We start from the raw sequence: 26,561 nt of genomic DNA, 5'->3' as shown, positions 1-26,561 counted from the left end.
TTAATCTATGCTGGGCTATGAATAACAAAGAACAAGAAGTGCCATGTACACAGAAGGAACTCATAAAATATTTTGGGAGTGTATGAAAACTAAAGAAGGAAAATTAAAAAGAACAATCATTCTCCACCATAAATAGGTATTAGAATCACATGGAAGCTTTTTAAAACCACCAATTCCCAGGGCCCACACCCAGGGATTCTAACTTAATTGGTCTGTAAGACCTAGATATTGGTACTTTTAAAAGCTCCTCAGTACAAGAAACAATTTGATCATGTTCTGGGGATACTATTCCAGCCTGGGTTTCTAGTATACTTCTTCAATTGCTGAATAGTTACATTTCTTATCAACTGGAACCTTTAAGAAATTCCTCACTTTTATAAACCTATTCAAAGACTAGAATTCATGGAAGAGAACAAAGTGAAAATTAATAAGAAACTGTGACTCTAACTGCCTACCTACTCTTCCAGGGGATTACTACCAGTGGGAGTGAATTTGCACTGATATACACTCTCAAGCCTAAGATGCTTTTTGAACAAAAGCTTAATTTTAGGGTGGCTAGTTAACTAGAGTTCAATCTATGGCCATGAAATAAAACAGAACCTACTGGCCTATGGAGGAAGTCAACCCAACACATGGCCTAATTAGTCTGTTATGCTTTGTCTACACACCTCCCCTTGTCTCTCCATCAAAGGTCTGCATGAGGAAGCTTTGAACAGCACACTCTCTCAAGCACAGGGGAGGGACTCTGAGGCAAGAAATCACCAGGCATGTCCTAATGTATCCTTTCCCCTAGTGACTAATGCACAGGAGAGATAACAAAGAAGGTCATTGGCTACATGCAGAGATACCCTTCATCCACTATTTTTAATCTAAAAGCACTCTGTCAAGTAAACTTATTTGCTTTTGTGAAACTCAGTTATACCATCACTTCCTGCCTTGTCCATACTGTTTTAATTAGGTCCTATTTTAAGCAGGCCACCATGCTGGTTATTCTGTATTCTGGGGGACTACCACCCCCAGATCCTTCTCTTCTTGCTCTCTGCCCTGGGAGGCTGGCCCCTGTGAACAGCATCACACCTGCTCCCTTGCTAGCTGTCTTCTGTTTTAATTTGGACAATGGGAAGCACAAGTCAAAGGACAGGAGGAATGAGAGGTCAGGTATTTCTTCCCTGCTTCCTCCAAGCCTCAACATTGTGTCTCCAGCAGGAGCTGTGTCCCTCCACAATTACAGCTCTGGCTCTTGCTGGGCTCAGGGAACAGCATTTCCTCCCCTTGTCCTGTAATCCAACCGATGGTAATGGCTCCCCACTGTTGTTAGTCTCTGCATAACTCAACGTCCCTTTTTAGCTTCCTTAACCCTATCCACACCTCTGTTAGTAAATCCATCTAGGTGATTCTGCTACTTTTGAGACCCTGGATGTGCCACATTATACAAATCCACCACCATTTTGTAGTGCAGTGCATTTAAAATTTCATAAACCTTTGAATCATTTCTGTTAAAAGGTGATTAGATAATTCATAAAGAAATATAAATGGCTGGCAAATAAGCAATGAAACTCAATTAAAATAACATGAACCAAAAATGATATCATTCTGCTTAAATATAATTAGAAATTTAAAATCTGGAAAGGAAACAGAGGATGATTAAAAGTGCATGAAGTAATATTAGTAAATATTTTGGCAGCGTAGTTTTGATTAAAAAAAAAAAAGCAATACAAGCGAGACACATCTCGGCAATTTGGGCATTAGGCTGGAGTCTACTAACCTGAGTCTGTTGAAGTGAAATGTATGAGAGAAAAGGCAAAACATATATAAAGAAAGAGGAAGCTGAAGGCCATCCTCAAATGACTAGATACAACTGCAAATGAGCTACAGAGGAAGATAAAGGTTTCAAGAAATTCCCTCTTGAGGAATCCGCCATCAGAAGTGAACCTGAGGATACTAAGACTTGGTTCATGAGTCAGGCCCCCTCAAAATGATCTAATCAGTTGGATGACTTCCAGCAATTTTCTAATAAGCTTTAAGAGCATGCAATCACCAGCAGTATTTAACCTCACACTACTCTACACAGCGGAGGTGACTTGGGATTTCTGTCCTGTGTGCAGGGTGATCCTATACAACTGAGCACCAATACACACAAAGCTGCCTCATCTTCTGCCTAAAGCAGTGGTCCTCAACCTTTTTGGCACCAGGGAATGGTTTCATGGAAGACAATTTTTCCATGGACCAGGACAGGATGATGGGGGATGGTTTCAAGATGATTCAAGCACATTACATTTAGTGTGCAGTCAAACCTCTCTGCTAATGATAATCTGTATTTGCAGCCACTCCCCAGTGCTAGCATCACTGCCTCAGCTCCACTTCAGATCATCAGGCATTAGATTCTCATAAGGAGCTGCAACCTAGATCTATCGCATGCACAGTGTACAGTAGAGGTCGTGCTCCTATGAGACTCTAACGCTGCTGCTGATCTGACAGGAGGTGGAGCTTATGCAGTGATGCGAGTGATGGGGAGCAGCTGTACACACAGATGAAGCTGAGCTCACCTGCCCGCCACTCACCGCTTGCTGTGCAACCAGTTCCTAATAGCCATGGACCAGTGCCAGTCCGTGGCCTGGGGTTTGGGGACTGCTGGCCTAGAGGGTGTAAGTTATTCTGGGTCCTCAAGAATGGACCAGATGGAGAGAGCAAGAGTTCAAGTCCAGATAAACAGAAGACAATAAATTGAAGTCTAGAAAATGAAAGGAAAAAAAATTAAGTAAAAATATCAGCTTTTGTCTTGCCAAAGGCTCATATGGTTTACAAGGCCATCCTTTGGTTTATAAAAATCTTTTTTTTTTTTTTTGAGTCAGGGTCTCACTTTGTCACCCTGGGTAGAGTACAATGGCGTCAGCCTAGCTCATTGCAACCTCAAACTCATGGGCTCAACCAATCCTCCTTCCTCAGCCTCCCAAGTAGCTGGGACTACAGGGACGTGCCATAACACCCGGCTAATTGTTCTACTTTTAGTAGAGACGGGGTCTCACTCTTGCTCAGGCTGGTCTTGAACTCCTGAGCCCAAGCAATCCTCCTGCCTCAGGCTCCCAGAGCGCTAGGATTACGAGCGTGAGCCACCGTGCCCAGCCTTACAAAAATCTTATGTTGGTAAGGGGAGCTAAGCATGTACATGTATGTGAACATAATGAAAGTATCGAATTTTAGAACTTAGAAGGACTCTTAAGAATCATGTAGTCCAACGATGTCTATTAAAGATAAGCAGCTGAGATTTATAGAAGTGAAATGTCCAAGCTCACAAAAAATAGAGAGAAAATCCGAACCAGAATCCGAGTCCCTAGATTTCTCAGTACCAGTACTTTTCCCACTATAACAGTGATTCATGCAGAAGCCTCTGTAAGTACATACTCCCAGATGGTGAAAGGATTCCCAGAGGAGGAACTGGAGCCAACAGATTTGGCAGTCCGTGTTCATTTGGGTTAGCATATTCCACAGATCTACAAGGTCCAGGTAAACGCAGAGGGGAGGGAGAGAGGGAGGCCACTTCCTAACATTTAAATGTCTGCTCTATGGAATATGAAGGCTGTTTGTATAGAAAGAAAGGTTCCTTCTTTCTCCTTTCTTCTTCTAGTGTCTAAAACCATATACATATTCAAGGGAAAATAAGAAGGTCATTTGCTCAATACGAAGTTCTGTTTTTCAAAAAAGTAATTACAGTATGCCAGAACTGTTTTAAACACGACATATATTAGTTCATTTAGCCTCAGAAAACCAAAATGATATAATTACTACTATTATTCCATTTTTTAAAAAAAGTAGTTTCCATACCAGGAAATTCACTTTTTTTCCCTCTTAATTATCTAATGCTATTTCAAGAGATGTGTTAAAGCTACCCATGCTTGCAGCTGAATCAGGCATATTTACCTTCTTACAAATTCCAAATGTGCTTTTCCTTTAAATTCCAAGTAAAATGGCTTGAGCCCTCTAATCCATGCTTAAGAAATGAGTTTTATCAGACAGAGCCTATGACCTGCCACACATGAGGAAAGCAGCTTAATCCTCAAGGAAGAAGTCCTCAAGCAAAATACACTATTTCAATTTATCTATAAACTAAATGCCTTTCATTTCATAAAAGTTAAAAGTAGAACAACATATAAAATCTTTAATAAAAGTCAAGTCACAAATAGGCAACATAAAATGTGAAAGTAAACAATTTGACTTTTCAAATAAAAAATGAAGACCATCCATTCCAAATAAATACCCGCTAAAACATGGCATAGCAATGAAGCTTTCTCATAAATTTTGAAAGGTGGACATTTACATGCCAGGAATAGCACTTCATTTATTTTTATATCAATAGATGTTTTCATAGTAACAAATTCAACTCATGAATTCTTTTAGTTCAATGTAGTATATTGACAAGTTTAATATCATATTGGCCAGTTTCATTTCTGTTAATGCCAACTGAAAAGCTTGTCAGTGCTATAGAAAGCACACTCTGCAACACGTGATTTTCCAGGTCAGGATGCCAGAAAGGTGTCAAATTCAGTAATCCAACATTCCTACCTCTAAAACAATTTTTAAAAATCAAATCTAGTAAAAAAACAAAAATAAACTTTACTTCTATAATAGAGCAAAAGCTTGCTAACAGTTGGAAAGAAATAGAAGGTGGGTTGATAGGAGGAAGGGAAGGAAATAAAGAGAAAGGAATAACCAGATATTTATAATAAATCATTCCTTTTTTCATGTCTTATTATCACCTACTAACATTCCAATGTCTCCTTAAATTATTAATGCTGTAAAGTTACTGTTATTCAAAAATAAGGAGTTGGCTTCAATGCAAAGGAAGCCACTGCAACATAAATGAACAAATGAGCCCAGTCAGTGCTGGCCATTGTTAACGGGGCAGCCACAGCCATGCGTAGCCACTTTCTGCCACAGAGAAATGGGAACTCAATGGTATCAGATCTTCCTGGTTTTCAAAAGAATCTAGCAATCTTCATTTTTACATAAAAATCTTCCAGTCTTTAAATATTGGCTCACTTTTAAAAATCTGGCCCAAGAGTGCCTATCTGGAGCTAGATCTAGCTGTTCTCCAGTTTGCAACCTCTGTTTATGTAGGAATTCCTGTCTTTACGCTGTGATTCTAAAATATCATCAAAAGCTCCTCCTGTGGTTAGAGAAGCCCCAGGCTGAATGTGAGAAGGAGAATGGAGACTGGTGGTGCCATCACCACTGCCTGCCACTGCACCCTGGATGGACTTCCAGGACAGCATCTGCATCACCTTATTTGTTTAGAAATCTGTCTGCTACCGCCAGACTGGAAACTTCTTGTAGGCAGGGCCACACCTTATTCATCTCAGTTTCCCCAGCACTTGGCACATGAAAAGCACAAAATAAATACACTTGAATAGAATGAATAAATACACACCAAATGAATGTACTCTCTGATGTCCCCAATCTTTTTTCTCTAATATGTAACTCAGTGAAAAGATTATTTCCAGTGATTCCACACTACAAAACTTGCTCTATAATTGCTCTATAATTGAATAGAAGAAATGGCTACAGAGATTAATGATCAAATGAATTGGGAGCAGGCTTTATAAATTTCTATTGCTGGATTAAAGCTAAGAAACAAGTATTTTAAACAGCTGACCTGAAACACAAGAGAAGTCTTAAGAGGGTAGAAGAAGGGGCCAATGTAGATGAGAAGGAAGTCCCCCTACTGTGTCTATGTCAGAATCACAGATTTCCGTACTCATTGTAGATCCGTGAGTCTCTAGCAGTGTTGTAGCTACAGTCATTGTTGTTTTAACAGCACTTGAGAAAGCCATTTCCTTTTCTACCCGATGCCTTCCTGTAAGTGCAGTGGCAAGTGGAAATGGGGAAGAGAAGGGAGTTGCTGATGGAGCTGAGTGGTAAAAACCAAAAGCAAAGTTTATTCCATGCTGTTTCTGCACAAATGGACAAGTTTTCAGTCCAGGTTACAAGAAGGCCTGATTTAGAGTCCCTGTCATGTGTCAGCTAGCCAATATTTTCACTCTTCCTTCTTTCCCTTCCATACACACAGTACTCTATGCCTTGGAGTCTAAACTTTTTTTTTCCCACTATAATCTTTGACACGAAAATCCATACTCTGTACCTATATATATCAATTTATGGTCTTGGCTATAAAAACTATTTCTGGGTAACTCTTAGAAAACAACTCAGTGGGCATTTAATAGCTTAATTGTCACCAAACAAGTAGGAACCATAAATAAGTTTTCTACCATGTGTGGAGTTTGGCAATGTAGACTTAACCACTGCGGAAGGCTTACATTTTCTGAACCAACACTTGGTACCTATGAGCTGACAACTATGAGTAATGTTCCAGGGATGATGCAAGAGAATATTTGAAACAGGAACAGCTTGGGAAATTCATGATGCCAAAGTAAGCAGGTGAGGGTACAAAGGAGAGAAGCTTGAGGGCCTGGTTCTGGGCATAAAACATAGAAACATACCGGAATAGATGACGGCGTTGCCTGAAGACTTGAGCTTTGGGTGTTCCAAACTTCTTCAGCTTGGGGAAGCAAAACTCCTCTCACTGAGAAAAGAACAATAGTAAAGAACATTTTTAGTTGAGACACTGTTGTATTTGAAGTGAATTTGGATTTTGGCAGAACAGATGGGGCAGATTTGCTTAGAAAATGTTTGTTACTTTATTCAGATATTATTTTATTTATATTAACACAATCCATCTGAATTATAAAATTACATTTAGGACACTCCTATATTATTTCCTTTTCCTTCTCAAGTCAGTTTTGACTCTTTTCAAGATTCCTGTGATTAAATTGATTTAAATTGATTTTTTTATGTTAAGTAAAAAAGTTGTACTGACATTTCAATTCATTTGGTGGATGCTAAGAATGGTAGAAAAGCATGAAAAATGATTTCTTTCTTGGCAGAAGGCATGTTTGAAAAACAGGCAAGGACACCAAAAAGCTTTATTGCTATAACCATATTAAAGACCAATAAAGAGAGTAGGTTGTATAATTTAATTTGGCAAAGATTTACTGAGTCCTTGCTATTTACCATAGACTTTACCAAAGTTGACGCAATAAACATTAATAAAGCCAAGTTTCTCTTTTGGGAGTGTTGCCTATGTCAGAAAGATAAGCACAAATTATTAAATTATAAAATGATGTGAGGGGCATATAGATGATACATGGGAACACAGACAAAGAATCAATTGATTTTGCCTGGAGGGGAGAGGGAATTGATGAAAGCTGAAAGGAAGGGATTTCCAGGAGGGGGATCTGCCGTATGCAACCAAAACTAGAAGCAGATCCTCTTTATTCAACTGTTCCCACTAACCTGACAGAGTGGGGTCAAGCAGAAGTCAAAAACTCTATTTGGTTTAATATTTTCCAAAACTCTTTTCAACTGTGTATACGATTATCTTTTCTATGGAAAATAAGCTCCACGAGATGAAGGATGATCGTATCTTTTGAGATGATAATCAAGTTACCTAGAAAGCTGCAGCCATTCAGAACTATGAAGTTGGCATGACAACAGAAATGGATTTTAGGGAAAAAATTCTGAGTAATTGAAACACACATCAAATGAAAGGTAACGGCACCTGAATTAGTTGGTACTGGACATTTTAAAGCTTTTGTTGAACTTCCTTACAAATTCTAAGAGAGTTGTTGGCCTCTTTTTTAGGACACCTTTTAGGAGATGGCTCCTTGCCCAGTCTCCACATTAAAGGAAGATCCAGCAGTGATGCTTGTGGATGTAGTTTCCTAAACAACCGCACGTTGCCTATCATATACCGTGATCCTCATGCCATTCTCCCAGTACTCTGGTTACTGACTGTGGTGTTTGCACCTTCTGCTCAATTTCAGTTCCAATCTCCCTCACGTCATGACCTCTTAACTATATCTTTTCTCTATTTGATCTCAATATCCAAATTCCTAGACCCTTCTGCCCATATGCTGTCCCTATGGTTAGCACCTGGTTAGTCTCTATAGCCTCACCAAAAGGACTTCTGCAGTTTGAGATTATAAGAAGTTTCTCTGTTCACTATTTTATCTAGCCCAAGTATTCCAACAAGATTCAACAATGGAAAAGGGAGGATAAGAGGAAGTGAGCCCAGGGTACCTGCCTTGCTCCAAAATACAAAGACTCCCCAGTGTTTAAGAGCAGATAGCTTTGTATCACTATCATCCACTGGAGAGAGAGTTTCTCCATCTTAAAGTCCTGTGTAACTCACATAAAGTTCAGGCCAATTTGTGGCCCTTTTTCAGCAGAATGTCACATTAAAGAAACATGAGTCCAGCAACCAAAATAGTTGAAAAGCAATTTAAAGTTTTAGTCCAGCCTCTCAAAAAACAAACAAACAAAAAACCCCATTTGGGGAATAAGGGATTATGTCACACACAGTAAAATTTTATTAAATTTTTTCTCTTTCTTCCTCCCTCTCTCTCTCTCTCACACACACACATGCACACACACACACACAACTGCCTGGAAAGACAAGACTTACCTTTCTCTTTCTCTAAAAATTTTTACTCCAAACCCCAATACAAAAAAATCTTGATTCCCAAAGTACTTCTCTACCTCATCTTTCAAATCTATTCCATTCTCTTCCATTAATAATTTTCTGTTCTTCCTATGTAAATCCCCTCTGGTTTCTCAAGTGTCTTTTTGTTTATTTATTTACACAAACAAGGACTAGGTGATGGCTGCCTGAAAGGACAGAGGCTCTTTTCTCTTAAAAATGTGTGGGAGATGGAGAGCCTATAAAAATGCATCTTTGTCAGTACTGCCTCTCACATGAGGATTTTCCTCTTTAGCAGCTGGTACTTCTCCCACGCTGTCATTTCGGTAGAGTATACTCCACTGCACATTGTAATAGCTCAGCTACCAATGCGGAAGAAATCATGGAGAAGCAAATCCAAAGTAGCAAGTGAGGTAACAGGACGCTGTGTCCCTGATAAGTTAAGATGTAGCACACTTGTAGCCAGATTCTTAGCAAGCTTTAGTCCCAGGTTGACTGGATCACCCATTAGCATCCAAATCCAGGGTAGACACTCTCTTTGTGATGATCCTAGATCTACCTGTTCATTATAGATCATAACTGGATCTCCACAGGTATCTGAATTGAAAGTCAGTATTGGATTCTCTGGGATTCTGCCCAGCACCCATTATCAGTTCTCTGACTTTGATCTTCCATTATCTTTCCTGTTCCTCTTCTGATCTGACTTTCAAGCCTTTACCAGCTGACTTAACCTTGGAGAGAGTTCATGTCTTGGTTGCCTGGGCAGCATTATAGCCTGTTTCAATTCATACTTTCAGGTACTACTTTCCTTTTTCCTATACTTTGCTTCCATTTCTCTAAATTATTTCTGTCATGTTATTCTCTACTTTTCCCACTCTTGTCTACATATATTCCAGAGAGCCCTTGATTAATCCTTCCAAAATAGCTGCATGGCTAGAGCTCCATTCATATCAAGATGGTTCCCGTCTCATATAGCCTAGAGAATGCTCAGAATCACATATATTTAGGGAAATTAGTTTTCACCAGAGAATATTGGAAAAGAAACTAAAACTATACAAGGAATTCATGATGGGTATGAAACTCACCATTGATAAGCTGAAGGGAGTCAGGATCTGGATTCAAAGAGGTGTTCCCCAGCAAAAAATTCTGGTGCAGTGTCTCGGCAATATAATCTCTGAAGTTACTAATTGTATAAACAGCAGTGGGCTTATCATCCAATTCCACAAGGCCATGGTTTTCTACCTTGTTGGAGTGAAGGCTAATTAGGTCCCAGGTCGTATTGCTGATGGCCTGGCCGTTGAAAGTAACAGCATAGTGAACATCAATACCACTATGGATGAAAAGAGAGAACAGATTAGGTCCAGCACAGGAAGCACAAAGGAGCACCGAACCCATGGAGAACAAACACTAGACTTAGAAGGGGAGTCTCAAAAAGCAAGGATTCTATTAATATCACCATTCTTTTCAGACTCTGGGCAACCCTTTGCCATCTCCTTGTGCTTCCTGAAGAGTGGAGGGTCACAGCTCTGAGAACAGGGAAAGACTTCCAAGAGGCCCCAGAGGCAACCCCCACATTCTCACCTCTTCTTTCCTCCTTCAAAGCCAACTCCTCCCTTCACTATCAGCCTGCTTCCTTCTTTCCCTATTAACATTTCTCCCTCCAATTAAAAAAAAAAAGCCTTTCTAACTCCTCCCAACAATGGAAAATCCTCTCATATCACTTTATTGTTGTTGGATGAATTATAAACTAAAACATCGTTATTTATTATGGAAGGAAAATTATGAAAACTTGGAAATAAAGCAAACTGATGATTATTTTCTCCTAAAATTTTATACCAGAGTATTTTCTAATATGAGAGTTCTTTCAGGAGACATATTTTTGTTTGATAGCCCAGACAATTTACAGTTCTATAAAGTTTAAGACTAAAGTGAAAAACTATTATGATGTGATTTTTTTTTCTTGGACTGGTAGGAAAGAAAACTCTAAAGTTTATGATTTTACTACTTCCAGGGCATTAACCAATTTTGTATCTAATTTAGTAATCTTTTTCCAATTAACCGTATAAATTTCTGGTTTTCAAATCCTCTAAAAAACTAGTTTGCTTTTTTTTTTCTGGCTGACTTCCTCATTAACAAATTATGTAAAATCTTAACAGGTGCTAATAAATAACTGTCTGGGAATTAGGCTTTTTCACCATCCACCTTTTCACAAGCAAACAAAGAGAAGATTTCTTGGAATAAAAGATAGAAAGAAAATAAATAAGTAGGAGTTGATGTGTTATTTGACATTTTCTTAAATAGTCATTTGAAGATCAAATGACATCAGAATATAAAATTTTAAAGCAAACGGAAACAGTCCTCTAGACTCTAACTCAGATTTCTCTAACAACAAAAAGCTAACATTTTGTAAGTGCTTATAATGTGACATGCATTTTACATACTCTCATTTAATTTTCATAACAACATGAAAAAGGTTTTATTATCTTCAAAATATTGTTGAGGAAACAAAACTTTATAGTAATTAAAAGACTTTTTAAATTTCATAACATAAATGTGGTAGAGTCAGGATTTAAACAAAAATCTGACTCTATCATCTACATTCTGAACTACAATGCTACACTCTTAGTAGGTGTAATTAAACTGTTACTAGAAAAAGTCATTATGAGGACAGGTCTGTACTATTCACCACTCTGACTTCCAGCCAGTCTCCGGGCACAGCCATCATAGGCAGTACCCAGAGCAAGCCATGCTAAGATCCCTCGAGAGGAAAGGAGAACACTACCTTCCCAGAGATAAACCACTTAAGACAGACATTCAGTGAAAGCAATTTGCTACCTTCAGACATTCTGTAGCAGCAAAACAACTCCGAAATCGAAGCATAAAAATAAATTAATAAAAATAAATTCAAGGCTTCTTTCTCTGAACTTACATGTTCTTAGATATTCTCTGATTATATCCTTTATTGTTTTGTAAAAAGATTTTGTTTACAGTGTCTGTCTCAGTCTCTCCTCGAGCTTTTTTTTTTTTTTAATAATTTCTATTTCAAAATATTAGGGGGTAGAAGTGTTGTTACATGGATGAATTGTGTAATGCTGAAGTCAGGGCTTTTAGTGTGCCCATTACCAGAATAATGTATGTTGTACCTAATAGATAAGTTTTTATTCCTCACTCCTTCACAGCCTCCCCCCTCCTTAGTTTCCAAAGTTCTTTACACCATTTTATGAGCAGATGTGCCCATCATTTATCTCCCTCTTATTAGTGAGAACATATGGTGTTCGTTTTTCCATTCCTGAGATATTTCACTTAGGATGATGTTCTCCAGTTCCATTCAAGTTGCTGCAAATGACATTACTTCATTCCTTTTTGTGGCTGAGTAGTACTACATGGTGTGCTGTGTATGTGTGTGTGTGTGTATATATATATTTTCTTTATCTACTCATCAGTTGATGGGCACTTAGGTTGATTCCAGATCTTTGTGATTATGAATTGTGCTGCAGTAAATATTTGAGTTCAGGTGTCTTTTTGATAAAATAACTTCTTTTCCTTTTGGTATATACCCAGCAATGGGATTGCTGGATCAGATGGTAGCTCTACCTTTAGCTCTTTGAGGAATCTCTACACTGTTTTCCATAGAGATTGTACTATTAATAATTTACAGTCCCACCAACAGTATATAAGCATTCCTTTCTCTCTGCATCCATGCCAGCATCTATTGTTTTTTGACTTTTTAGTAATATCCATTCTGACACAGTAAGGTGGTATCTCATGGTGGTTCTAATTTGCATTTCCCTGATGATTGGTGATGTTGAACATCTTTTCATATGTCTGTTGGCCATTTGTATATCTTCCTTTGAAAAAACTCTGTTTTTTTCTTTTGCCCTCTTTTTAATGGAGTTATTTGGTTTTTTTTCTTGCTGATTTATTTGGGTTTTTTGTGAATTCTGGATATTAGCCGTTTGTCAGATGTATAATTTGTGAATATTTTCTCCCATTCTGTAAGTAGTCTATTTACTCTGTTGATTATTTCTTTTGCTGTGCAGAATTTTTAATTTAACAAGTCCCATTTATTTATTTTTGTTGTTGCTGTGTTTGTTTTGGGGATCTTAGTCATAAATTCTTTGCCTAGGCTGAAGTCTAAAAGACTTTTTCCTAGGGTTTCTTCCAGAATTTTTATGGTTTCAGGCCTTACATTCAGGTCTTTATTCTGCCAGGAGTTAGCTATGCTCCCAGAAAAAAACAGGTCCCTGGCAGGATCGTCACAAGAGATTTGGAAATAATAGAAATAGAGAAATAATAGAGAATAGAGAAATAACCGAGACAAGAGATGAAGTATAGTTTAAAAAGATGGGAGAGTCAGGGGTCCTCCAGCATTCCCGTGAGCTGTGAGGCCCTGAGTGAAGTCCTGCATCATTACTTATTGGTGCAGTGATCAGTTGCCAGTGGTTACAGATTTACATAATAACAGATAGTTCATTTAGGTTTTAAGTCTCCCCAAATGCTTCTAGAGATCCCTTAATTAACTCTATCTACGTGAGCAAACGGTTACAAAATTTTTCTAAGATAAACTTTTAAGTCCTAAGATAAAATTATCAATTACCAGAAAGACTAAACAGAAATATAGAGGCTATATATTTCTTTATCTAGTTTCTTGTTGATTGAGACAAGTGGTCAGGAGTGAAGCAGAAACTGCCCTTGAGGCTAATTGTCTCTAGCTGCAGGGGACTGCTGGGAGGGCATTCTTTGATCAGTTCTCAACTTGTGGCCCCATACTGAGCTTTGTCTTACAGAAGCATCAGGCATAAGCCTTCAGGTCTGAGATGGGTGTCGCCATGCAAACGCTCCTGGTGAGATGCCCTCCTGAGGCAAGGCAGCTTTTGATCTGTGAACTAACATGTTCACATAGTCCTTCAAGGCAAAGCCCTGCAAAACTCCTTAAATATTTTATATTTTCATCTGCCAACATTAATCCACCTTGAGTTAATTTTTGTATATGGCAAGAGATAGGGATCCTGTTCCATTCTTTTGCATGAGGCTATCCAATTTTCCCAACACCATTTATTGAATAGGGTGTCCTTTCCCAGTGTATGTTTTAGTCTGCTTTGTCAAAAATCAGCTGGCCATAGCCGCACAGTGTTATTTCTGCATTCTCTATTCTGTTCCATTGGTCTATGTCTCTACCTTTATGCCAGTACCATGCTGTTTTAGCTATTACAGCCTTGTAGTATAATTTGAAGTCAGGTAATGTGATGTCTCCAGATTTACGATTTTTGCTTAAGATTCCTTTCGTTATTTGGGTTCCCTTTTGGTTCCATATAAAGTTTAGTATTATTTTTTATAGATCTGTGAAAAATGACCTTGGTATTTTGATGGGAATTACATTGAACCTATAAATCACTTTGGGCAGTATGGACATTTTAACAATGTTGATTCTTCCAATCCAGGTGCATGGGATATTTTTCCATTTGCTTGCGTCATCTATGATTCTTTCATCAGTGTTTTGTAGTTCTCCTCGCAGAGATCTTTCACTTCCTTGGTTAAGTATATTCCTAGGTATTTTATTTTCTTTGCAGCTATTGTAAATAGTAATGTGTTATTGATTTGACTCTCAGCTTAACTGTCATTAGTATATAGAAATGCCAATGATTTGTGTACCATGGTTTTGTAACCTGAGACTTTGCCAAATTTATTTATCAATTCTAGGAGTCTTTTGGTGGAGTCCTTAGGGTTTTCTAGATACAAGACCATATGTCAGCAAACCGGGATAATTTGGCCTCCTCTTTCCTGCTTTGGATGCCCTTTCTTTCTTTCTGTTACCTGACTGCTCTGGCTAGGACTTCTGGAATTATGTTGAATAGAAGTGATGACAGTGGGCAGGCATCCTTCTCTTGTCCCAGTTCTAAGGAGCTATGCTTTCAACTTTTCCTCATTCAGTATGATGTTGGCTGTGGATTTGTAATATAGAGATTTTGTTCTTTTGAGGTATGTTCCTTGTATGCCTAGTTTGTTGAAGGTTTTTATCATGAAGGGGTGATGGATTTTATCAAATGCTTTTTCTGCATCTATTGAGATGACCATATGGTCTTTGTTTTTACTTCTGTTTATGTGACAAATCACATTTATTGATCTGCATGTGTTGAACCATCCTTGCATCCCTGGGATAAAACCCACTTGATCATGGTGGATAATCTTTTTGATGTGCTATTGAATTTAGTTTGCTAGTATTTTGCTGAGGATTTTTGCTACTGTGTTTATAAGGGGTATTGGTCTATAGTTTTTCTTTTTTGTTGTGTCCTTTCCTTGCTTCAGTATCAGGGTAATACTGGTTTTGTAAAGTTAAGGAGGGTTCCCTCTTTCTTAATGTTATGGAATAGTTTCAGTAGAATGGGGGCCAGTTCTTCTGTGTAGATCTGGTAGAATTTGGCCATGAATGTGTTGGGGCTTTTTTGGGGGGAGGGGTAGATCTTTTTATTACTGTTTCAATCCCACTAATCATTACTGGTCTGTTCAGGATTTCTATTTCTTCCTGATTCAGGATTGGGAGGTTGTGTGTTTCCAAGAATGTATCCATTTCCTCTAGATTTTCGATTAATTGTTTGTGTAGGGGTTTTCATAGAGTCAAAGATGATATGCTGTATTTCTGTGGTATCAGTTGTGATGTCTCCTTTTCATTTCTGCTTGAGCTTATTTGAGTCCTTTCTCTTCTATTTCTGGTTAATCTGGCTAGTGGTCTATTGATTTTGTTTACCTTTTCAAAGAACCAACTTTTTGTTTCATTGATCCTTTGTAAATTTTTTTTGGTTTGCATTTTGCACAGTTCTGCTCTAAGCTTTGGTGTTTCTTTCCTTCTGCTAGCTTTGGGTTTGGTTTGTTCTTCTTTTTCTAGTTCCTTGAGGTGTGACATTAGGTTGTTAATTTGTAATCTTTCTGTCTTCTTGATGTAAGTGTTTAAGGCTATGAACTTTCCCTTAGCACTGCTTTTGATGTATCCCATAGATTTTGGAAGCTTGTGTTGCCTTTGTCATTCAATTCAAAAAAAATGTTTATTTCCATCTTGACTTCATCAAGGATCATTCAGCAGGAGGCTGTTTTAATTTCCATGTATGTGTGTAGTTTTGACAGTTCCTCTTGGAATTGAATTCTAGTTTTATCACACTATGGTCTGAGAAGATACATAGTATGATTTTGATTTTCCTAAATTTACTGAGACTTGTTTGGTGGGCTAACATATTATCTGTCTTGGAAAGTATCCCATGTGCTGATGAGTAGAATGTATATTCTGCAGTTTTGGGGTAGAATGTTCTGTAAATGTCTGGTAGGTCCATTTGTTCTAGAGTCCCATTTAAGTCCATAATTTCATTGTTGATCTTCTGCCTCAATGATCTATCTAGTTCTCTTGGAGGAATGTTGAAGTCCCTGTCTATTATGATGCTGCTGTTTCTTTCTTTCCTTAGCTCTAGTAGAATTTGCTTTACAAATCTGGGAGCTCCTGTGTTAGGTGCATATATATTTAGGATTATTATATCTTCTTGTTGAATTGATCCCTTTATATATATACATATATTAAATTATATAATAGTATATAATGACATATAATGATTATCATTGTCTTTTTTTACCATTGTTGATTTAAAGTCTATTTTATCTAATATGAGAATAGCTACTCCTGCTCAATTTTTGTTTCCATCTGGATGAGATATTTTCCCACCTCTGTCTCTTGAATCTATGAGAATCTTTACCAGTTAGATGGATTTCTTGGAGATACCATATATTTGGGTTTTGTTTTGTTTTTTTATCCATTCAGCTAATCTACATCTTTTTAGGGAGCATTAAGACCATTCCCATTCAATGTTAGTATTGATACGTGAGATACTGTTCTGGTCATCATTCAGATTGTTACCCAGTTGTTTTGTTCTCTCCCTTGTGTTACTGTTTTATAAAACCTGTGACTTTTAACTTTTGGGTGTTTTTACACCGAGGGGTATCGGTTGTTCTGTTCCATGTATAGAACACTTTTAAGCATTCCTTGTAGGACAATTCTAGTGATGACAAATTCTCTTAGAGTGTGCTTGTCTGAGAAAGACTTTATTTCTCCTTCATTTATGAAACTTAGTTTTTCAGGATACAAAATTCTTCACTGGCAGTTACTCTGTTTAAAGAGACTAAAGACAGGACCCCATTTTTTTCTGGCTTGTAAGGTTTCTGTTATGAGAAGTCTGCTGTTAATCTGGTGGGTTTTCCTTTGTAAGTTCCTTGATGTTTTCACCTCAGGGCTCACAGGAGTTCCTCCTTCACATTGACTTTGGCCAGTCTGATAACTATATGCCTTGGTGATGCCCTTTTTGCAATGAATCTCCCAGGTGTTCACTGAGCTACTTATATTTGGATGTTTAAATCTCTAGCAAGACCAGGAGAGTTTTCCTCAATTATTTCCTTAAACAGGTTTTCCAGATCTTTTGCTTTTTCTTCCCCCTCAGGGATGCCTATGATTCTTATATTAAGCCATTTTACATAATCCCGTATTTTGTAGATTTTGTTCATTCCTCTTGATTCTTTATTTTTGGCTGTGGGTTAATTTGAAAGAGATGTCTTCAAGCTCTGAAATTTTTTCTTCTGCTTGGTCTAGTCTATCCTTCAAACTTTCCATGGTGGTTTGTATTTCCGTAAATGAATTTTTCATTTCCAGAAGTTCTATTTGTTTTTTTTTTAACATATCTATTTCTTTAATAAATTTTTCATTCATTTACTGAATTATTTTTCTGGTTTCTTTGAGTTGGTTTTCCATTTTCTCTTGGATTTCATTGGGCTTCCTTACAATCCATATTTGAAACTCTTTATCTGTCCTTTTAGTATTTTCATTTTGGTTGGGATCTATTGACAGAGAGTTGATATGCTCTCCTTGGTGGGGGGGGGACTTTTCACTCTGATTTTTCATATTTCCTTAGTTCTTGCACTGATTCCTTCTCATCTGGAGCAGCTGTTGCTTCTTGGTTTTAGATTGTCTTTTGTTTAGATGGGACTTTTTTCTCCCTTACTCTTAAGGGTATACCCTGTAACATATGTTAGGTAAGGACCTTTGGCTTTTCTTGTGGATACTTTGATGGAGGTCTAGGTTCTGGATGGATACCTTGGTTATAGATACCCTTAGTGTAGTGGTTTTCTCAGTTGCTAGATATTTGTAGGCTGTAGCATGAATATACTATGTGTGTGGGCAGATTCCCTGTCTCTTGTTGACAATGGGAGATGGAGGTCTTTGAAATCCTTTATCTTTCCCCAGACCTGTGGGCTTCTTAACAGTGTGAATTATACTGGGATGCCCAGTTTAATCTCTGAGACAGTAGCTGGTACTTGTGAGTAAAAATCAACCAGACCCTATATGATTGAATTGGTAAATGCTGTAACGAGCTGTACAAGTTGTCCTTCCTGCCAATAGGTGGCATTTGCCAGAAAGAGCCAGCTGCAGTGTTGCTTTCTGGGACCTGTGACTGGCTCTAATGTCTCAGGTGGTGGGTGGGTCCCTGAAGCTCTCACGTCACTCCTTTTTGTGCTCCACCACAGCAGAGGTGGGTGGAGGAGTGAGGCTGGGCGGGGCTGGGTCAGATGAGCTGCATTCAGCCTCCATAAAGGCAAGCACAAGAGCTTTCTCTGCAAGTTATCAACATAATAAGGATGATATCATGGAGTATAAAAAAAGGAATTAGTCTACTAATTCATGTTATGGTTAGTGGAAAGCTTCTGACCAGTGTATTGTGGCTTCCTTGTAAGACAGATTTAAAGATTGGAGATGGCAAAAAGCTAGCATCATGGCTTGATGATACTGGCTGTTAAGATCATACAACTTCCTTTTTCTGATTTCAAGCTTACAAAGGAAACTTTTGATTATAATGCTTTATAAATTTCCCTATGGGGAGAGAATGTATGCATAACCAATGCAATAAATGATCAGGTTGGCAGATATCTTTCTCTTTTTAAATAGGTCAGTGGACATCCTAGAGAATTCATTGTCTGTTGTGGTTTGATAACCATGAATGGTCTTAAGAAACCTCTCCTTCCCGGAAGCACTGGCTGGTGGGGACCTCTTCTGGTCTGCATGGTACAGATCACATACCCTGGACTGCAGGAGATGCCATGGAGGTGACACCCTCACCTGCCAAACAAGCAGCCAGGCCTCTTTGATGTTCCTTTCTCACTCTGAATACTGTTTTCCTCCTAGATCTGATAGAGCAATTCAGGGCTCTTAAAAGTGGTAACTGAGCACTTTGACACTCTGATGCTCTAATCAGTAAAAACATCTGTTTGTCTCTAAAACTTCCTTCAATCCCTTATGCAATTAAAGTCTTTCAGTTTTGCACATCAGAATGTGTTGATTCATAGGTAATTGCAATGTTCTTTATAAAGAAAGAAATTCAGTAAAATATGCTAAAATAAGCAAGTGACAGTTCCAAGGTGGAATGAAACAGTAAGAGGGACACCTACTGGCCAGAACTCACCACACCATACGCCCCCTTGCTCTTTATGAGTCTTCAGTCATTCTGATGTATGACAGACCACAGACAGCACGCGCTGCTCTGTCTCTGGATCTTTGCACATACATTTCCTTCTCTCTGCAGTGCCTGTTATTACCTCCCATCCCCTATATCCTGCACACACACACACACACACACACACACACACACACACACATCCTTCTTCACTTGGCTATTTTTTTTTTGCCTCAAGTGACATCTGTCACCGCCCAGAGGAAACTTCTTTCTAACACAGAAGATATGGCTGGTGCTCATGTTCTATCTCCATACCAACTATACAGCCACAATTATTATTCAGCTCTGTGTCCCAAGCATCTAGCACAGTGTCTGGCTCATAGTAGTTCAACAGATACTTTTGATAATGAAAAAGTGGTCAATTTTGTTCACTAAGGCAGGCAGATAATTGAATTTGTACCACTTACATGACAGTATGTGATACCCATGACTTAATCAGAAACATTCTCAGCCTCTTAATATAAAAGAGCAATTTTTCATACTAAAGAACATGCATATAATCTTCATACATTTGTATCTTCCGAGTAATCATTTTGGAGACATTGTTTCATGGCCACGGCCCAACTCTATGAGGATGTGCATGTTCTTCCCAAGCTCAGCAGGATGGACCATACCTACATCTCCAGAAAGGTGGGCTTCTCCTCGGAATGTGTGTACAACCTATTAAACGTACTTCTAATGTTAACATGACTCTAAGACAGGAAGCAATGATAAGAAAAAAAAGAAGAAGAAGGAAAGGCTATGCAAGTTAGCACTTGAGTTGGTTCCTAGGCAATGCAGAAAATCAGACAAAGAGAGTGAAGCATTTACTGGGAACCTGCCATGAGCCTTGCATGACTTTTAAATATTATAGGGAAAAGATCAGGAGAAATGTTCCTGGATCAAGAAATCTATGCAAATCAGGCAGTCTGGAATGGATTACTGGCCTTACTCAACTGGCAAGATACTCTTCACCTCCCAATGTTTTCACTGGACATCTAAAAATAACACTTCTGTTATAATCTACCTTGTCAAATGAGGATAAATTCATTAAAGAAGATAAAATGCCTCAGAGAGATGCTGTAATTTATTATCAGGTTTTTGTCCTGGAAAGAGAACTCAGTGCCTCAGATACCAAGAAACCATCTATTCTCAGGGCCAAGAACATCACTATGACCCAGAACAGACTGAGTTCTGGCACGGTAAATGGAGTACAAAGATGTCTCAGGATGAGGGACAGAAGAAAAGAAAGCCAAGAGGCCAAGGAGGTACACAAGAAGCAGAATACACACCGGTAGACAAAACAGTATCTGACTGAAGAAAGCCGTGCTGGCTCTCCACACACAGCAACTCTGAGTTAACCAACCACCACTGTATCATCATCTTTCATCTTCTGAACTGGACTGAAACGGCTGCTCTTTAGAGGAGAGTCTCTGTATCTGACAGCCATTTACAGAGACATGAATCATACGGAGGTGAAGTTCACCATTTCTTATTCTCTTACCTCAAATGCCCCTATTGGCTGTTTGACACATTCATGTTTTAAAAAATTAAAAATAGTGCTATCATATCTCATCAAGATCAACCAAAATAAGGATATTTCAGAGAAATTCAAATACTCCTTCTTCTGTAACACTTCTTCTAGGAAGAGGTATACACTTAAAAAGCCTGGAGCTAAATTTATGAATTATGTATACCAATTGATATATTGTTGATTCACTTCAGATGGGTCCTAACTTAATGAATGCATCTTGAAAGAGGTACAGAGCAAATAGAAAATTTCATGTGCACATAAACACTTATAGAGAGGGAGAAAAAGTGAGAGAGAGAGGTGTTATGCATTTTATAAATAGACTTTCTGTGCCACATTCATTCACATATCATTCAGAATATAAGTCTACCAAAAAATTACAAAATAAACCCCATCAACTGGCTAATTCCTGACAATGCTGAACAGTTTTGAAAATTGTATCTAGGTTAACAATTCTATCATGAAATCTAATGGCTTTGTATTAAACGGCTACCTGCGTTGCGTCCCTGAAGAGGACTGTTAATGCTTAGGATATGTACACCATTGTTTTGATCATAGGGTTAACATCAAAGTTTGGGTTGTTTTAACATTTTAATCACTCTAAGAGGGCAGCAATTAAACAATCAGGTCTTTTGGTTGAGTCCAGAACATCAACACATATAATATATATACATAGAGCAGTTTACATACACTAAAAGCATAGAAAACCAAATTCTGACACCTTGCTCAAAATATCTGACACCTCCTAGTTTTATAACCTTTAACAAGTCATATTGCCCTCCAAGACAAAATTTTCTCACCTCCAAAATGAAAATGAATATTAATTCTCATTTTTACTATTCTACAGAGATACTAAGAAGATATAATTTAAAGAAAACAGCATTCTGACATATCTTTGAAAGTTCTTTTCATTCAACTGTGTGTTCCTAGAGTGTGGAGCCCAAGAGATATTCATGTATACACAGCATTTGCCAAATTATTAGGCACTTAATAAATACTTGTTAAAATACTGTAAATAAAAATTAGAAAGTCAGAAAGCCCTTTTTCAAATATATTACAATGAAGGGATATGATTGTATCTCTAAACATACCCATAGTTAGCCAATGAATTTGGTTCCAATCTTCCAAGTGAAAGTGAATTTTAAATAAAGTTGGAATCCAAAGGCAAAAATGGCATAAAGGTTATTGACTAAGTTTTTATATTATGCTTCTTCTAAGAAACTCCAGAGAGCAGCTGTTTTTGCAAATGAGCTATTAATATTATAGCAATCAGCTTTCTCCTCTTCATTTACCACTTAAAATGACAATTATACTACTGAATGATGGAGTATCCTTGAAAGTATTAATGCAAGTTATCCCTATTTTAAGTTAAGTGTAATTCAGTATTTTAAAGTACTTGTTAGTCAGCAATCTATCACAGGGGACTGTAAAACTATACTCTGTGAGCTAAATTCAGCCCACTATCCATGAGTGAATGGATTTTACATTTTTAAATCGTTGAAAAAATTTTGTAAAAGAACAGTATTTTGTGACATGTGAAAATTATATGAAATTCAGATTTCAGTGTCTGTAAATAAGTGTAACACAGCAAAGCTCATTAGCTTATGATGTATTGCCTGTATCTGCTTTCACCTGATAGTGGCAGAGTTCAGTACTTGCAACAGAGGCTGTATGGCCTACGAAGTTTAAATTATTTGCTACCTGACCCTTAATAGAAAAGTTTGCCAACCACTGATCTGTAAGAAGCTGGACAGTGATATTGGAAGTGACATGAAGTTTGAGTAATGCTCCCCTAGACCTAGGGCTCCCACATTTTCTAAACTACCTCCTCACTCAACGGACACAGTATAGAAAGTAACAAAAAGTACTCTACCTGCCATTTTCCTTGGGGGACCTGAAAAAAAAATTTAAAATATTAAACAGAGTTTGAGACAGTTATTATAGTCACATCATTCATCCAAGTGCAAGTACTTTACATATTTCTTTTGATTTTCTTTGAAATGCTTCCTGAAATGAAAATGTTTGCATGGTCAGATACTGACAAACTTTTATAGATTAAAGGGAGTAAAGGCAAAAAGTATTCTATGTTAAAGCCAATGGTCATTCCCGTCTTTTAAACAATTCACATGTGGTTATCTCTTCATAAATAAACTTTTTTTAGTAAGTCAGCAGAGAATTTCAGTTGTTGACATGGACAAAATTGAGAACCTTCTTTTTTGGGATATGTGTTATGTAGTATTAAAATCATATGGTACACAGTAAGGTATTAAGGGGCTAAGTTAATGTCAGGGTTGACTAATCTACAAGATATTACACAACATTTAATATTTATTTATTTTATGTAGCAGATGCTTAAACAGAACTTCCCATGTGCCAGGAACTGTGTTAAGCATTTTACAAAAATTAGTTCATTTAATCTTCATTAAGATTTATTAGTATTCCCACATTACAGATAAAGAGACTAAGGAACAAAGAAACTAAATAATTTTCACAAAGTATTTCAAAAGCAATTTTTTTAAAAAGCAGGATTAATATGTAAATTTTCTTTTTTATACAAAAGGAATATACCCAAAAGTATCCAGCCAGAGTATAAAGGCAGGATATGAAGCCAGACCAGCTGGTCCCACAGGCCATGTTGCCCTTCACATGCTGCCAAATGAGGGAGGTCTTCATAGGCCTTACATTCTGAGGTTCTCATCTGAGCTGAATTGCAACTGGAGGCAACATTCTGTGAAAATACCTAAAACTGAACTGGGAGAATGGCCATGGTGTAAGAGTAGGTAGAAGGTTCATTTACCATGCTTGGCCTCTCTTCACTAAGCCCGTATCGCTAACTAGCTGAGCACCCTAGGACAAATTATTCAAATTCCTGTGCTCTGGTTTCCTTATTAGAAAAAAATGAAGGTGATAATGACTATCTCTGTAGCACTGATAATAGAATTAAATGAGTGTGTGTGTGTGTGTGTGTGTGTGTGTATGTGTGTGTGTGTAGCCTGCCACACTATAAATGCTATATAAGCGCTTGCTGTTATTTTTGGTAAACACAGAAGTTTAGACAAAAACATGGCAAAGTTGAGCTGTTATGTTAATTAAGCTGTCATTTTACAGAGTGTCACCCCCTGTCCTCCCTGGCATTGGAGAGCTGGGCCACAGTTATCACCTAAAATCATGGTATTGAATCTAGCATGAAGGTTCAGAGCAAGAGCTATAAAGTCAACTACTTTGTTTCAAAATTCCTCCTCCACCCCAGTTTACAAACTCTGACTTTGGGCTAATATTTCATCCTTTTAAACCTGTTTTCTCCTCTGTAAAATAAGTAACAATATCTATCCTAAGAGGGTTGAAGATTAAGAGAGCTCAGGAATGGGAAGTGCCCAATACAAAGTATTCACTCATACATGTTCACAAATATTATGCTGTAAGTCTAAAGCAGGGAAGAAATATCTTAAAAAGAAATCTTTCTGGTTTACTCAGAACTGTTATGTTTGAAATGAGGACGAATGCATCCCTTCCAGAGTGGCCTTACACCAAGATATCAAAATCACAACATTGACAAGATTTAGGAGGATGCTGAGGACACATCTAATCTGACTTCAGGCTCCCATTTGTGCCAAATGAAAGCTGTGAAACTTGTCAACAGCAAGCCCTTGACATGAATTCCTAAGTTCTTACCCCAGCCCAGCTATAGACCTCGTATGTCTCCTTGAATATATTATTTTACCTTTTTCTAATTTAGTTTCCTTACCTGAAAAACTAGCATCAAGAATACTAATTTACCATAACATTACGTTACAGCATTCAAATAATTTGTTTTAGAGTATATATAATAAACATAAAGGATATTCCATTTGGAACAAAGAGTGCTACTCTATCAGTAAGTCTATTTACCTAAATTCAAGTACACGAATATCCTTGTAGCCTGGTAACCCAGTGAATGCATTTGCAACCTGTTAAAAATAAAAATAAAAATTATAACTACGTCAAAATGTGAAAAAGTATATAGGAAATAATGCTTTTAAGAGTAGAATAAAAAGTGTATTGTTTACAACTATTAGAAGCTTGTACATATCCATAGATACAGGAGTCAGAAAGCAAAAGTAAAAAATAGTTATAATACAATGTTCGAAAATAGTTTTTACTACAACACTGCCACATTTTTCTTTTTGTCTTATAAGGTTTTAATGTGCTTTCATATTAATTTTTTTCCAAATTATAAAAAGCAGCATACTTCTTATTGGCAAAGCACTGTTTTTCCCCTATGTGATGAAATGTGAAAAAAAAATTCACTTCAAAAGAAGCCATAATAGCATTTTTAATTGTTGTTGTTTGGATTAGAAATCTGGCCACAGCACACACACTGACAAACAGCCTAGTATTTGTTTGCTATAAATGTGAAAGTGTTGGTGGCATCTCTTTCCTGCTCCTACAACACAAGAAGATCATGGACGCAGTCAACATTAGAAAGAAATCGGCAAGCCCTGAGGAGCCCCAGGAGAGAGACCTTGATGACTGCGTAGCACGAAGGCGGTTGTGAAGCAGTCACCAGGTAACTCAACTGGTCAAAAGATCAGTTTATGAGCATCACATCTGCAGGAGCCAGTTTTATTACTGAGTCTTTAAAATCCAGCCATGTAACTCCATATGAGCTTAGTGACTGGAGAGGTAAGAATGCTAGACTGTTCTAAAGGTGCAAAAATAATCAGGTTGTACACAAATACATATTTTCACAAAATTGAATATTTAATCCATAACATTTTGGAAGGTGACAGCCTCACCAGATGGGTCACTATGGGGCTAACATCAGAACAAAGGAACTAAGTTAATGGACTGCGGTGACCTCTCTGGGTATCTGCTTTTAATCAAGACCTCATATAATCAGGAGAGTGGGATTTTTAAAAAATCTTGGTTCATTCAAGATCTTCATGCCTTAAGAATAGGGAATCCAAACCCATGAAATGTTTTGGCTACAGTAATTTGCCTTGTTTTACTCTCTGAAAGGAAAGAGAGAAGTGTTATAATTCTTGTAGGGGGCGGGTGGGGAGTAGAATCTACAGGACTAGGAATCAGAAGACCGAGGCTTAGTCTCAGCTCTTTTTTTTTGCTGGCAGGGTGACCATGCACAAGTCTTCTTTTATGGAAGTAATACTGCCCTGCCCACTTACCACATCTATCTTTATAAGATTAAAATGAATGTACCTAAAAGTATTGCACTAACCGAAAAATGCTGTACAACTGTATATTATTACTAAACCCATCCCAGCCTGGGCTTTGCCATCTCTTGAGTCTAACCATGTGTAGGTATTGTATTCTACTTCATCACATCCAGTTAGCTACTATACAAGGGTCCAGTTACAAGAAGTTTTTCTAGTTTATTAGCATCAATACTAATATTAATATTAATAATAGGTACAAGGTATTGAGTAACTGCTATGTATCTTGTGCTTTGCAATTACTTCAAATCCTTACAATAATCCCAAGAGATCCATATTATCACAATTTTATGGAGGAGAAAACTGAGACCATAAGATATCAAGTAACTTGGGCAGGATCACACTTTTGGTGAGTGGCTGAATCAGAATTTATTCAATCCCAATTTCTCTAACACTGAAGCCCATATTCTACCCACTGAGTTACACTGCCTCTTCCTCTTTCCCCTGCCTCATGATAAATATGCTTTAGAATTAGGACCAGGACTGGGAAAACTGTGACGTTCACCATAACTTCTCCCTTGAATCAAAATGAAGGGGACTATGTAAAATACAAAGGAAGGAGCACTTTGAAAGGCGAGAGGAGACCTGATTTTCCCTTCTGCTCCTAGAGAGGCCACAATGACCATGAACAAGTTATTTGGCCTCGGGGGCCTTGTCTGTAAAATGGAGATGCTCATCCACACAGCTGCTGTGAGCACACAGAACGCAGCCTGCGTAAAGCATCATGCAAGGGTGCTGCGTTGACACAGTGACTGCCTTCGGGTACCAGC

The 26,561-nt window shown here is 37.8% G+C and overlaps 1 protein-coding gene across 1 annotated transcript in view; it reads right to left on the bottom strand.

The window, feature by feature from the left end:
• The window catches only part of IMPG2 (interphotoreceptor matrix proteoglycan 2), an 84,063-nt gene that overhangs the window by 10,920 nt on the left and 46,582 nt on the right, over positions 1 to 26,561 (bottom strand). Inside the window, exons 8-11 of the mRNA XM_045540389.1 lie at positions 24,470 to 24,528; positions 22,455 to 22,475; positions 9,619 to 9,863; positions 6,495 to 6,577 (exon numbers count right to left, since the gene is read on the bottom strand). Coding sequence (XP_045396345.1) covers positions 6,495 to 6,577; positions 9,619 to 9,863; positions 22,455 to 22,475; positions 24,470 to 24,528 — 408 coding nt within the window. The remainder of the gene's footprint in view (positions 1 to 6,494; positions 6,578 to 9,618; positions 9,864 to 22,454; positions 22,476 to 24,469; positions 24,529 to 26,561) is intronic.

The sequence above is a fragment of the Lemur catta genome, chromosome 1 (assembly GCF_020740605.2).
Source record: "Lemur catta isolate mLemCat1 chromosome 1, mLemCat1.pri, whole genome shotgun sequence".
NCBI classification, from domain to species: Eukaryota; Metazoa; Chordata; class Mammalia; order Primates; family Lemuridae; genus Lemur; species Lemur catta.
Note: the sequence above shows the minus strand (reverse complement) of the source record. Positions and strands in the feature narration are given on the sequence as shown.